At 39.8% G+C, this 16,638-nt stretch overlaps 1 protein-coding gene across 1 annotated transcript in view; it reads left to right on the plus strand.

Moving 5' to 3' along the window:
• PER3 (period circadian regulator 3) overlaps positions 1–16,638 on the plus strand; it is a 60,768-nt gene that overhangs the window by 26,074 nt on the left and 18,056 nt on the right. The window contains 3 exon segments of the mRNA XM_059376296.1: positions 5,559–5,691; positions 6,148–6,272; positions 6,498–6,671. Of these exon segments, the coding sequence (XP_059232279.1) occupies positions 5,559–5,691; positions 6,148–6,272; positions 6,498–6,671 (432 nt within the window).

Below are 16,638 nucleotides of genomic sequence, written 5' to 3' on the forward strand. Positions count from 1 at the left end.
ATTCACCTCTCTCTGTAATTGATAAAACAAGTGGACAGAAGATCAGTAAAGATGCAGAAGACCTGAACACTGCTGTCAACAAGATTGGTGTAATGGACCTTTATGGAACACCTCAACTGACAATGCGATGCTTATTTTTTCCAAGGGCAGATGGACCATTATCAAAATAGTCCTTATTCTGGGCCATCATACAAGCCTTAGCAATTTTTTAAAAATATAAATCAGACCAAATATATTCTCTGACCTAATGGATTAAACTAGAAATCAGTAACAGGAAGGTTTATCTAGAAAATGCCATATGTTTGGAAATTAAAGACCATACCTCTGAATGACCCACAGGTCAAGGCCTTAAGGGAAGTAAAAACATTTTGAAAAGAATGAATTGAAAACAACAACAACAAATTTGTGGAATACAGCTAAAACAGTGCTTAAAGGGAGATTTATGTAGCATTAAGTGGCTTTATGGGAAAAAGAAGAAAGGTTTCAAATCAATAATCTAAGCTTCCTCCTTAAGAAACAAGAGCAAGAAGAGCAACTTAAATCCAAGGACAGCAGAAGGAAAGAAATCATAAAAACCAAATGTCAATGGAATTGAGAGCAGAAATCATTAAGAGAAAATTAATGAAATTGAGAGCTGATAAAATTAACAAAACTTTAGCCATACTGAATAAGAAAAGAAGACAGAAATCCCCACTATTGGGAATGAAAGACCCTGTAGGTGTTAAAGGGACTACAAACTACTCTATTCCTATCACTTTGGTCTATTAAATAACTTAAAGAACCTATCAACTCAGTGAAAAAGAAACCGCTAGAATAGACATATCTACTACAGATATGGAATTGAAGTTAAATACTTTCCCAAAAGAAAACTCTAGGCCCAGTTGGTTTCACTGGAGAATTCTATCAAACATTCAAGGAAGAAATAATGCCAGTTTTTACATAATCTTTTTCAGAAAATAGAAGACAGAAGAAAATAGAAGAAGGCAGTTTGAAAAGGAAACTCCCAGACTCCTTTTATGAGCCCATTATTACCTTAATACTGAAACAAGATAAATACAGTTCAAGAAAACTACAGACCAGGATCCATTGCCAACATATTTGTAAAATCCCCAGTTACATATCACCAAATCAAAACCAGTAATGTATAAAAAGGAGAAATATATTACAACCAAGTAAGAGTTATCCTAGGAATGCAAGGCTGGTCCATTATGTGAAAGTCAGCTACATTTATTGACCATATTAATAGAATTAAAAAAGACAAACCCAACAGGTTATTTTAATAGATGGAGAAAAAGCATGTGACAAATTGAACACCCACACATGATAAATGCTCAAAAATTAGAAGTGGAAAAGGGATTTCATTAACCTAACAAAAAAGGAATCTACAAAAAACCTATAGCTAACATTATGCTTGATGGTGAGAGAATGCTTCCACCCTAACCTGGAGAATAGGTGAAGGGTATCCACTAACCACATCTTAACATCAAACTGAAAGTCCTGCAGTGCAATAGACAAGAGAAATAAAAGACATAACAGATTGGAAAGGAAAAAATAAAACTCTATTTGCAGATGACAGGATTGTCTAACAGAAAAATTCCAAAGAATCTATAAGAAAGCTTCTACTGACTTTAGCAAGGTTATAAATACATGGTCAACATATAAGACCAGTTAAAGTTCTATGTACTAACAAGGAACAATTGGAACAGAATTTTTTTAATTAAACTACTATGTAAATTTTTAATTAAACTATATAAAATACTTATATAAAAAATCCAACAGAATATGTGGAACAATCCATATGCAGAAAACTTCAAGACACTGATAAAAAGAAAAACTTCAAAATAAAAAGTACTAAGTAAATGAAAAGATATATCCTGTTCATGGTTTGGAATACACAATATTATCAGTTCTCCCCAGTTTGATCTGTACATTTAATGTCAGAAATTCTAAGTACACTCTCAGCAGGATTTTGTTTATGAATAAGTATCATCAGATGGATCCCCAAACTTCTATGGGGGAAAAAAAAAAGAAACTAAAACAGCCAAAACCATTTTGAAAAAGAGTAACAGTGTTGGAGGACTCACTTTCTCTGATTTCAGGACTTAACCATGAAGCTACTGTAGTTAAGACAATGTGACACTGGTGAAAAGATCAGTGGACAGATGAGAGAGTTCCAAAACAGACCTGCACAAATACAGTCAGTTTTTGAGGTGCAAGATCAAATCAATGGACAAAAGGTAGCTTTTCAAAAAAAAAAAAAAAAAATGCTACTGAACAATGAGATATCCACATATGTAAAATGAGATATCCACATATGTAAAAAATAAACCTCAGCATACTGCTCACATGTTATACAAAAGTTAACTCAAAATTGGTCATAGACCTAAATATAAAACTTAAAACTACAAACTTCTAGAAGAAAACCTAGGAGAAAACCTTTGTGATCTTAGGTTTGGCAAAAAGGTTTTAGATCCGACATCAAAAGTGTGATCCATAAAAAAATTGATGAAGTGGACTTTATAAAAATTAAAAACTTCTTGAAAGACATTGGTAAGACAATATTTACAAGTTATAGATAAAATTAAAGATGTCTTGAAAGATGTTGGTAAGACAATGAAAAGACAATATTTACAAGTTATAGATAAAATTCATATCCTGAATACTTAAAAAAACTGTCAACATTTAACAATGAGTAGATAATCCATTCAAAAAATGGTCAAGAGACCTAACACTTTTCCAGTGAAGTACACACAGATGGCAAATAGCATGGGAAACAACACTCAATTTCAGTTGTTAAGAAGTTAACACCACATGAGAGGGGCACCTGGGTGGCTCAGCGGGTTGAGTGACTGCCTTCGGCTCAGGTCATGATTCTGGAGTCCCGAGATTGAGTCCTGAGTTGGGCTCCCTGCTCATTGGGGAGTCTGCTTCTCCTGCTGACCTCTCCTTTAATGCTCTCTCTCTCAAATAGTAAAATCTTAAAAAACAAACAAACACATGAGATACCTTCACACACCCATTAGAATGGCTAAAAGTAAAAGAAAAAATACTGGGAATACCAAGTTCTGGCAAGAATGCGGAGGAACCAGAGCCCCCAGGCAGTGCTGAAGGCAGTGTGGAATTGTACATCCTCTTTAAAAAGTTTGGCAGTTTTTGGGACACTTGGGTGGCTCAGTTGGTTAAGCATCTGTCTTTGGCTCAGGTCATGATCCTAGGGTCCTGGGATCGAGTCCCACATCAGGCTCCTTGCTCAGTGGGGAGCCTGCTTCTCTCTCTCCCTCTGCCTGCCACTCTACCTGCTTGTGCACACTCTCTTTCTCTGACAAATAAGTAAAATCTTAAAAAAAAAAAAAGTTTGGCAGTTTCTTATAAATTAAACATACTCTTACCGTATGACTCCGCAATTCCATTCTTATTTACTCAGGTAAAAGAAGAACTCAAATTCACACATGAACTTGTCTGTGTATGTTTATCACAGTTGTTCACACTCATCCCAAATTGGAAACAACCTAGATGTCATTCAACAGTGAATGGATGTATGTAACCGATCTTTAACCATTTTTAAATGTACAGTTTGGTGGCATTAAATCCATTCACCAGTAGGTGAAAGTGTAAGAGAAAGCCTGCATGGCCTCAAAGCGTGACTTTGAAACATTTATTGTTTACATCATGTATTACATGTAAAATAGTAACTTTATGTGGAAGAAACCTGGCAGACAGACCTTAACCAGTGATCAAGGCTGACACACCAGCAGTGAACATGTCAAGGTCATGTCCCCTTGGCGTGAGGTACTGAGAAGGGCACAGCACCTCTGTGGGACTCTTCCCCAAGAGGCAAGGCCTCAGACTCATCATGATAGAACATCAGGGCAACTCAGGTTGAGGGGCATTTCCACAGAATTCCTTTCCTGCACTCTTCACAAGAGTTGAGGTCGGGAAAGACACACTGACAACTGAAATCACTGTGAGACCCCCAGGTTGGACCCTGGAGTGGAAAATTTCACAGAGAAGCTAGTTTCCCCTTCCATTTCTTAGTTTTCTTTGTTCTGGTAATAGTTCTGTAAGGTGTTACATCGGTAGAAGCAGGGTGGGGGGTATACGGGAACTCTACTCTTTCTGTAACCCTCTTCAAGGCTGAAATTATGTAGAAATTAAAAGTATAGGAGCTCCTGGCTGGCTCAGTTGGTGGAGTGTGTGACTCTTGATCTCAGGGTCATAAATTGAAGACCCCTATTTTTATTATCTTAAAGATAATCTTTTTAAGTATAGAAGTTTGGGGCGCCTGGGTGGCTCTATTGGTTAAGCAACTGCCTTCAGTTCAGGTCATGATCCCAGAGTCCTGGGATCGAGCCCCACATCGGGCTCCCTGCTCAGTGGGAAGCCTGCTTCTCCCTCTTTCTCTGCCTATATGGGTGTATGTGTCAAATAAATAAATAAAATCTTTAAAAAAAGTTAACAAGTGACAGTTAAACAGGCCTTTTTCTGTAATCCCCTCTGGAAGTGAAGCAGCATCTGCCAGGCAGCTAAGATGACCTTCACTAACAGCAACAATGGTAGCTAAGTCAGCTTCTCAGCAGTGTTTGACGTAACTGGTTCCTCATTCCTTGACCCAGTTTCCCCGTCTTGATTTCCATGACGCCATGTTGGCGGGCTCTCTCTTACCTTTCTCCATGCGCTTTTTCAGCCTCCATTCTTGGCTTGTCGTTCTCCACACAAGATTTAAGTTTGTCACAGTTCCAACCTGAGGCCTTGTGTCTTCTCTCTGTACCCACTCTGTCCAGTATGGTAGCTACTAGCCACACACTAAATTCAAATTAGTTACAGATAGATAAATCTTAAAATTTAGTTGCTCAGTTGCTGAAGCCACATTGCGAGTGCTTAATGGCCACCTGTGATGTTGGTGGCCACGGTGCAGGGCAGCACAGATGCAGGGCGTTTCTGTCACTGCAGAAAGTCCTGTTGGACACAGGTCTGGAGGGCACTGCCTTGCACTTCACTCTGTCTGGTCACCCCAACCCCGGTAAGGCCACCATCGGTCACTTGGCAGGTAGTGTCAGCTCAGTATCGTGAAGTCCTCATTAGCCTTCCACCTGATAGTTTTACTATTGATCTTTGCTGAAACAACTGATTCACTCCTTTTTTGTTAAAAAAAAAAAACAAAACACATTAATTTAATCATTCCATATGGATATCTTTCTGTATTGGTGCATTTTTTTTTTAGAGCTGAGTTCGTCTTTAATAGCTACATATTATTCTCTTGAATGTATAATGCTAAAGGACCTGATCTAGCTTTGTTGGGTAAATTCTTACATATGTAATAGATTTTTTAGAGATTTTATTTACTTATTTGACAGAGACACAGCGAGAGAGAGAACATGAGCAGAGGGCGTGGGAGAGGGAGATGCAGGCTTCCTGCTGAGCAGGGAACCCAATTCCAGACTCAGTCCCAGGACCCTGGGATCTTGACCTGAGCCGAAGGCAGACGCTTTACAACTGAGCCACCTGAGCACCCCAGGTATATAATGTTTTTAATTACACATCCTTTTCTTCTGTTTCAGATGAGCAGAAGGCCTCATCTACCTTCCAGACATTAAAAAACAATAGTATGCCCCTGGAGTCTTATGAAGATTGGAGAAAAGACCAGCATAACCCATCACACCAGCAAATAAACTGCATTGACAGTGTTATCAGGTGTGAGACATGAGTGTTGAGAACATGTCCGTTTTCTAAAAGTATACATCATCGTAGCAATAAAACATCCCTTTTATTACTGGTTGTCTTGATTTTTCACTCTTAAGTCACTAGATATTTATGGAGTGCCTACTTACATATAGTTTATAATAAACTGAACATTTCAAGGGCTGCAAAAAATTAGAAGATGGAGCCCTTCTTTGAAGGAGCAATGGCATGGTGGAGAAGAAAAGACCTTGATCATAAAAATTAAATGAAGCAAGATTTGGAGATCAATACAAGGTCACAGTAAAAGAGATACGACAGGACAGTGATTGAGGCTGGGATGGTCAGGGAAGACCTCATTAAATATGAGAGTACAAAGTACCCACACAGAAGTGTGAGAAAAGCAGAAATGTGGGAAGTGGCAGAGTTAGGGGACAGGCAGGCATGCGTGATCTAATTCTGTTGTTGCAGATACCTGAAGAGCTACAACATTCCAGCTTTGAAAAGAAAGTGCATATCCTGTACCAATACAACCTCTTCATCCTCCGAAAAAGACAGACACAACCACAAGCCAAATGATGCTGAAGACTTGCATGGTAACACAAATGCCCTCCTCGATAGAGGATGATTACAAGCCATCCCTTTCTGTTTCTAAATTTTTATCTTATTTCATTAATCACAAATGAGGTTAAGTTTCTTATGGCTCTTTTATGGCCAAGAAGTTTTAGCTCGTCAGTCACAAACATCTGCCAATTGAGTCTTCATTGTAAATTTCCTATGGGGATTCTTCTTTTCATTGTGACTTTCTCTTGTGCCCCCAGTGGTGTCTCAGATCCCAGCCATAGCCAACCTGGAGATGCCGACCACCGGGCGGCCCGCACTCGCTGCAGGAGGTACTCCGAGGACCCTGGCCCCCATGGCACTTAGCCTGGGCTCTGGCCTGAACCAGTGCAGCTACCGCAGCACGCTCATTCCTGCCCCACCACCAGAGACAGGTGCTGCATTCACCTTCTGCTCTCAAGTACACTGGGCGGGAATTACACTACCGTGAGAAAACGGAAGCCCTTAACATCAGTTACTTAGGAATAACTTCTAAATTATAATTACATTTTCCTTTCTTTGACTCAGTTAAAGAACTTTTGGAAATACCGTCATGTTTATATTGGTTACATAGTTGGGACTGTATTTCTAAGTCATTGTCATTTGTTGTCACATCAGCTGATGTGTGGGAAGCACTTAGAAACAGTACCTGATAACATAGTAGTAAGTCCTCAGTGTTAACCATCACTAATGAAGTTTCCTGTGGGGCTGCATTAGGTCACTTTGTTGCTGCCCTTGAAAGAAGGTGTCCTTGTCAGACTCTGTGGTTGTGACTAGATTGACCAGTATACATCCACATTTTCCTATTGGCCTGGTGATAATGAGGAGGGTGTGTTTAAAATCTTTCAATAACATAATGACTTGGTAAATTACTCTGATGTCTTCTTTTTGTTCCTTTTTACTGCCTCCCATCCTTTGACTTTGTCATTATAACAATTTGGTGGACAAGAGCTGGTGACAAAAGTGTTAAATCAGGTTTTTCAGTTCCTTTACTAGTCTTCAGTGGCAGATCGTCAACACACGTGGAACTGTTACTCTGTGCCGCCATCTCTCCCAAGTCCTTCATAGGAATTAACTCCCTTAATCCTCACACTGACCCTCGGAGATGGCGAGTATAGTATTGACGTGTGGGCTGGGGGTCGGTGGGAAGACGCTGGAGGCACAGCTGTTGGGAGATTAGATTATGTTTCTAATAAACTGAAAATAGTTCTATCAGAGCTAAGCTTGTCCCTCAGGAAGGGGAAGATGCACATTTTTTAGTGTCACTTAATACTTTCAACTCCCATGTGGACATACACTGCCCGTGCTAGTCCGTACGAGGTGGGTCTCATCCAGCAGGGAAAGATTTGTTTGATTATGCCTTTAAACGTTTTGTACTGTGGTATATATTACCATTTTGAAAGAACTCATACTGAAGTCTTTAAGCTTTCATTTCAGGGAATATTTACTGATAATTGTTTCTCCAGATCTAAACCAGTCACAGCATCGGTGGTGCCACCTCTTTATTCCAAGGACAGTAAACAGAATCAGGAGATCTGTAGAGTATTCATATGACTTCTGCTTTCTGGAAAGTTTATATTCCTGTAGCTTACGCCGTGACTCTACTTATAAATGGGGTCTGAGGACTTTGACCACATATACATTTCCCTGCCAGTCATGATCTCCATTATGTATACAGAGCAGTTAGGGCATAAACAGGTTAAATCCCTTAACTTGCCCAAACTCAAACAGCAGATGAGTGGCAGAGTAGGGAATCCGACATTAATAAGTAGCCCCCAGAAACCATTCCATTAACACATATTTTTGAATCTGTAGTAGGGTCAAGTTGGAGTGTGAAATAAAGCCAGGAGATAATGTGTGATTTTAAGAAATACCCAAACCTAGGCGGCTCAGTCAATTAAGCATCCGACTCTTGGTTTCAGTTCAGGTCGTGATCTCAGGGTCATGGGGTCAAGCTCTGCACTGGGTGTGGACCCTGCTTGAGGTTCTCTCTCCCTCCTCTCTCTTCCCCCTCTGACGCCCCACTCACATGCGTGCTCGCTCTAAGAAAAAATAATGAACACACAAAAGAAGGGCAGAAAAGGAGGAAGAGAGCAACAGCCATGACCACCAGAGGGCGTATGTCAAACGAATAATAATCACTCTAAACCCGGCTATGTCTACTCCCATTAAAAGGCAGAAATTGTCAGAACAGATTAAAAAAAGAAAAGAAAAGACCCAGCCGAATACAGTGGGGGAATTACAGCTTAAATAAAAATCCACAAATGGATTGAGAACAAAAGGGGAAAGAAGCACAACACAAATGAGAAGCTTAAGAAGGCTGGCGAGCCCGTATGATTCAGACTTTAAGACAGGGTCTTCCCAGAGACCTTTCGTGGTGGCAAACTGTTCACTGGGGAGACACGGCAATCCAAATATATTATACATATTTGCTAATAACGAAGCTTCCAAGATAGGAGGTAAAAATAGAGTTAAAGAAAGAAATAGACTTTCCATAACCATAGTTGAGGAATGTTACACCCCTTCTGCACAGTTGATAAAACATCTAGACAGTTAAGTAAAATTTTAAAAAATCTGGACAGAAAATGAGTAAAGCAGATGATCTGAGCGATGCTGTCAACGACATTGACTAATTGACCTGAGAGAACACAGTACCCGATACTTGAACAATACTCATTCTTCTCAAGCGCTCACGATGCGTTCGCTGAGATATAGAATATGTTGGGCTGTCATAGGTCTCAAATTTAAAATGACTAGGAATCCGTGAAGCCATGTGGGGTTAGAGTTTTCCTGGCCAAGTGTTGAACAGCAGATTCAGTTTCTGCCGTAGACACAGGGCTGTTCAGGGTTTCTGTTTGTTGAATGAACTTAGTTTGTGTCTTTCAAAGAATTGGTGTATTTTGTCTATGTTGTTAGGTTTATTGGAATAAAAGTGTTCATGATGTTCCCTTATTCTTCTTTTGATACCTGTTAGATCTCTAATGATGCTCCTCTGTCATTTCTGAGGTTGGCCCCTTCTGTCTTTCTTTTCTCTTTCCCCTGATCTGTCTGGCTGGAGTCTGATTGATTTGATTGGACTTCTCAAAGCACAGGCTTACGATTGCACTGGCTTTGTTCATTGTTTTTCTGTTTGCTGCGTCACTGACGTCTGCTCTGATCTTTGTTATTTCCTTTCTTCTGCTTACTTTGCTTTTATCTTCCTCTTCTTCTCCAGTTTTTCAACTGGAATAATCAGATGTCAGACATTTTTTTTTCCTACTGGAGTTTAATGTAAATTAAAATCTGCATCCCATACATTTTGATGGATTGTGTCATTTTCATCGTGTTCTGATACTGTCTACTACCCCCAGCTGTCTCCTTTGAAATCACTCATCATCACGTGTCTCTGGCTTTGTTTTTTATCATACATTACTTCAGCACCAAGATTTGGGGGTTTTCCACGGCTCTGTTACTGATTTCTAATTTAATCGCATTGTGGTCAGAGAAAATACAGAACCCGAATTTTTCTATATTTGTCAAGACTTGTTTTATGTCTGTGATATGGTTTCTCTGGATGACTGTTCTGTGCACACTGGGAAGAACGTTTATTCTGCTGCTGTTGGGTTGAATGTTCTCTGTGTAAACTAAGTCAGGGTGGTTGATACTGTTGTTCAGGTCCTGTCTGTCCTTACTAATTTTCTCAGTACTTGTTCTGCTTCAGAAGAACAGAGATCTCTGACCTTAACTGTGGATTTGTCTATTTCTTCTTGTGGTACTGCTGGTTTTTGCTTCATGCATTTTGAAAGCATTCTTATTTTGTGCACAGATGTTTAGAAGTGTCATGTCTTCTTGATGAATTGGCCTTTTTTTCTTGTGAAATGACCTTCTTTATCCCTTGTATATTCTCTGCCCTAAAATATACTTTGTCTGCGTGCATTCAGGGCTCAATAATTTAAGCATCTGCCTTTGACTCAGGTCATGATCTCAGAGTCTGGGATTGAGCCCTGCATCAGGGTCCCTGCTCCATGGGGAACCTGCTTCTCCCTCTCCCTCTGCTTCTCCCCTCAGTAAATAAATAAAATCTTTTTTAAAAAAAATTAAAATAAAATACATTGTCTTGTATTAATGTATTCACTCTAGCATTTTTTTTAAATTAGTGCCAGCATGTTACATCTTTTCCTCCTTTTTACTTTTGACCTGGGTATGTTAATATTTAGAGTGGGCTTTGTTTTAGTAGTTGCCTTGGTGCTCCTGGTGTACACATTCGATTGTTCACAGCCCACCTTCTGGAAATATTATATCATTTCATGTATGGTACAAAAACCCAACAATAGGGTACTTCTGCTTCCCCCTTCTGGCATTTGTTTGTTGGCTTGTGTTTTCCTTCTACATATGTTGTAAGTCCCGCCCTACGCTGCTGTCATTCTTGTGTAGGTAGTGGTTATTTCTGCAACTGTTTACCCATGTAGTTACCTCTTCCAGTGGTTTCATTCTGTTTTGTAGACTCACCTGAGATCATTCTCCTTCTCCCTGCCTGAGTTTCTTAACTACTTCTTGTCCCATGGGTCTAGTGGTAGTGAAGCCTTTCTGTTTTCGTGTGTCTGAAAATGTCTTTGCTGTCCCTTCGTGGTGTAAAGGTTTGCTGGCAGAGCATAGAATTCTAGTTGGCAATTTCACCTTTCAGTACTTTAAAGATGTTGCTCCGCTGCTTCGCAATGCCCTGTTTTCAATGAAATCTGCTATCCATGGTTTACTTGCAGCGTGGCTTCTCTCTGGCTACTTGTAAGAGGTTCTCTCCTTTTTTTGTTAAGATTTTACCTGCCAGAGAGAGAAAGCAAGTGCTCGAGAACAAGTGTACGAACGGGAAGCAGCAGGCACCCCGCTGAGCAGGGAGCTCAACATGTGATCATGACCCTGGGATCATGACCTGAGCTGAAGGCAGACACTTAACCACTGAGCCAGATGTTCTCTTTATCACTGATTTGCACAGTTTGAGTATGATATGCCAAGATACCCTGTCCTGGTTCATTGAGCTTCTTGGATTTGTAGGTTTACAATTTCCAGCAAATTGAAAGTTTTCCCTCCCAATTTTTTCCAGTACTGCTCTCTCTCCTCTTTTCCTGCGACTAAAGTTACATGCATATAGGCTGCCTGTGGTTGTTCCACAGTCCACTGACACTGGGTTCAGTTTCCCAGTCTTTTTTCTCCCCCCCTAAATTTGATTTTGGATAGGCTCCTGCTGGGTCTTCAAGTTCGCGAATCTTTTCTAATGCGGTATCTGTCACTTGGATTTCCATTCAGTGTATTTCTCATCTCAGGTATTATAGTTTTCACTTTGAGAAGTTCTGTTCAGGCCTTTTCTTTTGTTACATCTTCCATGTCTCTGACACGATTGATCTTCTCTCTAGCAGTGTGGAGTGCAGTATAGTAATTCCTAATGTCCATGTCTCTGATTCTGACATCTCTGCTAGTCCCAAGGCGTTGACCAACTTTTTTCTGTCTTATGGGTTTTATTTTCCTTGCTTATTTGCATGCCTGGCAGTTTTGGATTGGATGCCAGATATTGTGAATGGGTGCTGATGAGTATCCATTCCCATAAATATGGACGAGCTTTATTCTGGGACCCAGCTAAGTTACTTGGAAACAAATCATTCCTTTCAGGCTTTGCTTTTCAAATTTGTTAGGCAGAACCAGAGCAGTGTGTAGTCAGTGGCTAATTATTGTCTGCTACCGAGGCAAGTTCCTTTGGAGTACTGTACTCAGTGCCCCATGAGTTAGGAGATTTTCAGTCTGGCTGAGGGGAGCCCGGGCTATTCTCCATATAGTGTGAGCTTCGGTGATTGTTCCTTCTCCCATGAGTACACTGGTGAATACACCAGGGGGTTCTGTCTGGCTGTGTGGAGCCCGCTATCTGCAGCTCTCCTCCCCAGTACTCTTCCCTCAAAACTCTAGCCACCAACCAGACTCTCGGCTTTGCCTTGTCAACTAATGGGGTTCACAGGCTTCACCTGGTTTCCCCATCCTGTATCTCAGAAACTCTCAAGGCAGTAGGCTGGGGCAGCCCCAGGGCTCAACACGTTTGCCTCCCCCCAGGGGTCACTCTCCGTTGTTCACTGATGTTCAATGTCTTGGAACTTACTGGTTCACATGTTTTGTCCATTTTCTTAGTTGGTTCAGGCAGGAGGGTAAATCCAGTCCCTGTTACTCCATCTTGGCTGTGCTGTGTTGATTTAAATGAATCAGAGTGCACTTCTGGAAGTGGAGTGGGGCCAGGCACATCCATGCTGCCTGGATACTGCACAGAGGGGAGAGGTGGAAGGGATGTTGTGGGGAAGCCACTGTGTCCACCATGAAGCCTCTTGTACTGGGGAGAAGTAATATTTAGAAGCAACTCAAAGTCTGTCTACAGGTGTTTACTTGAATAAATTATGGTATACACAAGAAATGGAAGCCTATGATACAGAAAAAGTATAAGATAGCTGTCATTGAACTGGTAGAAAGGATAGCATTAAGTGGAAAAAAAAAAACCGCTATAGATAATGTACATATTACATGCCTTTGGGGTAAAAAATCTATATTCTTACTTCTTTATAGGTACATAAGAAAGTGGACTGATAGATAAAGATATAAAAGAAATGGTTTTCTGTGGTGAAAATAAAGAAGAACTAGGCATATAGTAGGCAAGGAGTGGGGAGGATTTAATGACTGCTTTTTCAAAGCTTGTTGATTTTTGAACCCCATGAATATATTACATATTTGAAAAATTAGTTCAAAGATAAAAACATTTTGGAAAAATCTACAAAGCTAAAATATTTACAGTAAGATTTTAATAAATACTCAATATACATATTGAGTATTACAACTCTGTAAAATATATATACAAGTGCACAAAGAGTATAAAGAAAAGCAGAAAAAGGAAACCAACTTATTTGCTAGGTTGATGAAGTTTTATATGCCTGCTGTTGTAATAATAGTTGTAAGAATTTATTGAAAATAAGTTAAATTTAGTGAAAATAAATAAATGCAAATAATTGGTAACAATTAAAATGAAATCTGTCAATGATTAACAAGGAAATAAGGGCTTTGAATGCCACACTGGACCAGATGGACTCCACAGATACATTCAGAACATTCTATCCTAAAGCAACAGAATATACATTCTTTTTAAGTGCACATGGAACATTCTCCAGAATTGATCACACACTTGGTCACAAATCAGGTCTTCAACTGGTACCAAAAGATTAGGATCATTTCCTGCATATTTTTGGACCACAGTGCTGAAACTGGAACTCAATTACAAGAGGAAATTAGGAAAGAACTCAAATACATGGAGGCTAAAGAGCATCCTACTAAAGAATGAATGTGTCAACCAGGAAATTAAAGAAGAATTTTTAAAAATTCATGGAAACAAATGAAAATGAAAACACAACTGTTCAAAATCTTTTGGATGCAGCAAAGGTGGTCCTAAGAGGGAAGTGTATATACAAGGCATTGTATATAAGAGGGAAGTGTATATACAAGGCATTACAAGCCTTTCTTAAGAAACAAGGTCTCAAATACACAACCTAACTCTACACCTAAAGGAGCTGGAGAAAGGACAGCAAATAAAGCCTAAACTCAGCAGAAGAGAAATAATAAAGATTAGAGCAGAAATCAGTGAAAGAGAAACCAAGGGAACAGTAGAACAGGTCAAGGAAAGTAGGAGCTGATTCTTTGAAAGAATAAGATTGATAAACCTCCAGTCAGACTTATCAAAAAGAAAAGAGAAAGGACCCAAATAAATAAAATCACAGATGAAAGAGGAGCAATCACAACCAACACCAAAGAAATACAAACAATTTTAAGAACGTATTATGAGCAACTATATGCCAACAAATTAGGCACTCTGGAAGAAATGGATGCATTCCTAGAGATGTATAAACTACCAAAACTAAAGGAAAATTGAAAACCTGAACAGACCCATAACCAGCAAAGAAATTGAAGCAGTCATCAAAAATCTCCCAACAGACAAGGGCCCAGGGCTAGATGGCTTCTCAGGGGAATTATATCAAACATTTAACGAATTAATACCTATTCTTCTGAAGTTGTTTCAAGAAATAGAAATGGAAGGAAAACTTCCAAACTCATTTGATGAGGCCAGCATTACCTTGAACCCAAAACCAGACAAAAACCCCATCAAAAAGGAGTATTACAGACCAATATCCTTAATAAGCACGGATGTAAAAATTCTCACCAAGATTCTGCCAGCTGGCTCCAACAATACATTAAAAGGATAACTCACCACGACCAAGTGGGATTTATTCCTGGGCTGCAAGGGTAGTTCAACAACCACAAATCAGTCAATGTGATATATTATATCAATAACAGAAAGGACAAGAACCATATGATCCTCTCAATAGATGCAGAAAATGTGTTTGACAAACTATAGCATCCTTTTTTGATTAAAACTTTTCACAGTGTAGGGATAGAGGGAGTATACCTCAATATCATAAAAGCCATATATGAAAAGCCTGCGATGAATATCATTCTCAATGGAGAAAAGCTCTCATTTCCCCCTAAGGTCAGAAACAACACAGAGATGTCTACTATCACCACTAGTACTAGAAGTCCTAGTCACAACAATCAGACAATGAAAGAAAAGAAAAGGCATCCAAATTGTCAAGGAAGAAGTCAACTCTCACTCTTCTCTGATGGCATGATACTCTGTGGAAAACCCAAAAGACTCCACCCCAAATTGCTAGAACTCATACAGGAACTCAGCAGAGTGGCAGGGTATAAAACGAATGCATGGAAATCAGATGCATTTCTATACCCTAATAATGAGACGGAAGAAAGAGAAATTAAGGAGTCATTCCCAATTACAATTGCACCCAAAACCATTAGATACCTAGGAATAACCCTCACCAAAGAGGCAAGGATCTCTACTCAGAAAACTATAGAAGACTCAGGAAAGAAATTAAGACACAAAGAGATGGAAAAATGTTCTATGCTCATGGATTGGAAGAATACTTATTGTTAAAATCTGTATGCTACCTGGAACAATCTACACATTCAGTGCAATCCCTCTCAAAATACCATCAACTGCTTTCACAGAGATGGAACAAATTATCCTAAAATTTATGAGAACCAGAAAGACCCTGAATAGCAGAGGAATGTTGAAAACAACCAAACCTGGTGACATCACAGTTCTAGACTTCAAGCTGTATTACAAAGCTGTAATCATTGAGACAGTATGGTACTGGTACAAAAACAGACACACAGATCAACAGAACAGAAGAGAACGCAGAAATGGACCCTCAACTCTATGGCCAACAAATCTTCAACAAAGCAGGAAAGGATGTCCAATGGAAAGAAGACAGTCTCTTCAACAAATGATGTGGGGAAAATTGGACAGCCACATGCAGAAGAACAAAAATGGACCATTTCCTTACACCATTCATAAAAAATACTCAACATGGATGAAAGACCTAAATGTGAGACAGGAATCCATCAAAAATCCTTAAGAACACAGGCAGCAGCCTCTCTGACCTTGGCCACAGCAACTTCTTGCTAGACAGGTCTCCAAAGGTAAGAGAAACAAAGGCAAAAATGAACTATTAGGACTTCAAGATAAAAATCTTTTGCACAGTGAAGGTAACAGTCCACAAAACTCAAAGACAACGGACAGAATGGGAGAAGATATTTGCAAATGACATATCAGATAAAGGGCTAGTATCCAAAATCTATAAAGAACTTATCAAACTCAACACCCAAAGAACAAATAATCCAATCAAGAAATGGGCAGAAGAGAGGACAGACCTTTCTCTAAAAAAGACATCCACATGGCCAAAAGACACATGAAGAAATGCTCTGCATTAGGGGAATACAAATCAAAACCACAGTGAGACACCACTCACACCAGTCAGAATGGCTAAAATTAACAAGTCAGGAAATGACAGATGTTGGCAAGGTTGTAGAGGAAGGGGAACTCTGCCACACTGTTGGTGGGAATGCAAGCTGGCGCAGCCACTCTGCAAAATAGTATGGTGGTTTCTCAAAAAGTTGAAAATAGAACTACCCTACGACTCAACAATTGCACTACAGGGTATTTACCCCAAAGACACAGATGTAGGGACTCGAAAGGGGACCTGCACCCCAATGTTTATAGAAGCAGTGTCCACAATAGCCAAAATATGGAAAGAGCCCAGATGTCCACAAATGGATAAAGAAGATGTGGTCTATATCTACAATGCAATATCATGCAGCCATCAAAAATGAAATCTTGGGGCACCTGGGTGGCTCAGTGGGTTAAAGCCTCTGCCTTTGGCTCAGGTCATGATCTCAGGGTCCTGAGATCGAGCCCCACATCGGGCTCTCTGCTCAGCAGGGAGCCTGCTTCCCCCC

Source organism: Mustela nigripes, chromosome 14 (genome assembly GCF_022355385.1).
Source record: "Mustela nigripes isolate SB6536 chromosome 14, MUSNIG.SB6536, whole genome shotgun sequence".
Lineage (NCBI taxonomy): Eukaryota > Metazoa > Chordata > Mammalia > Carnivora > Mustelidae > Mustela > Mustela nigripes.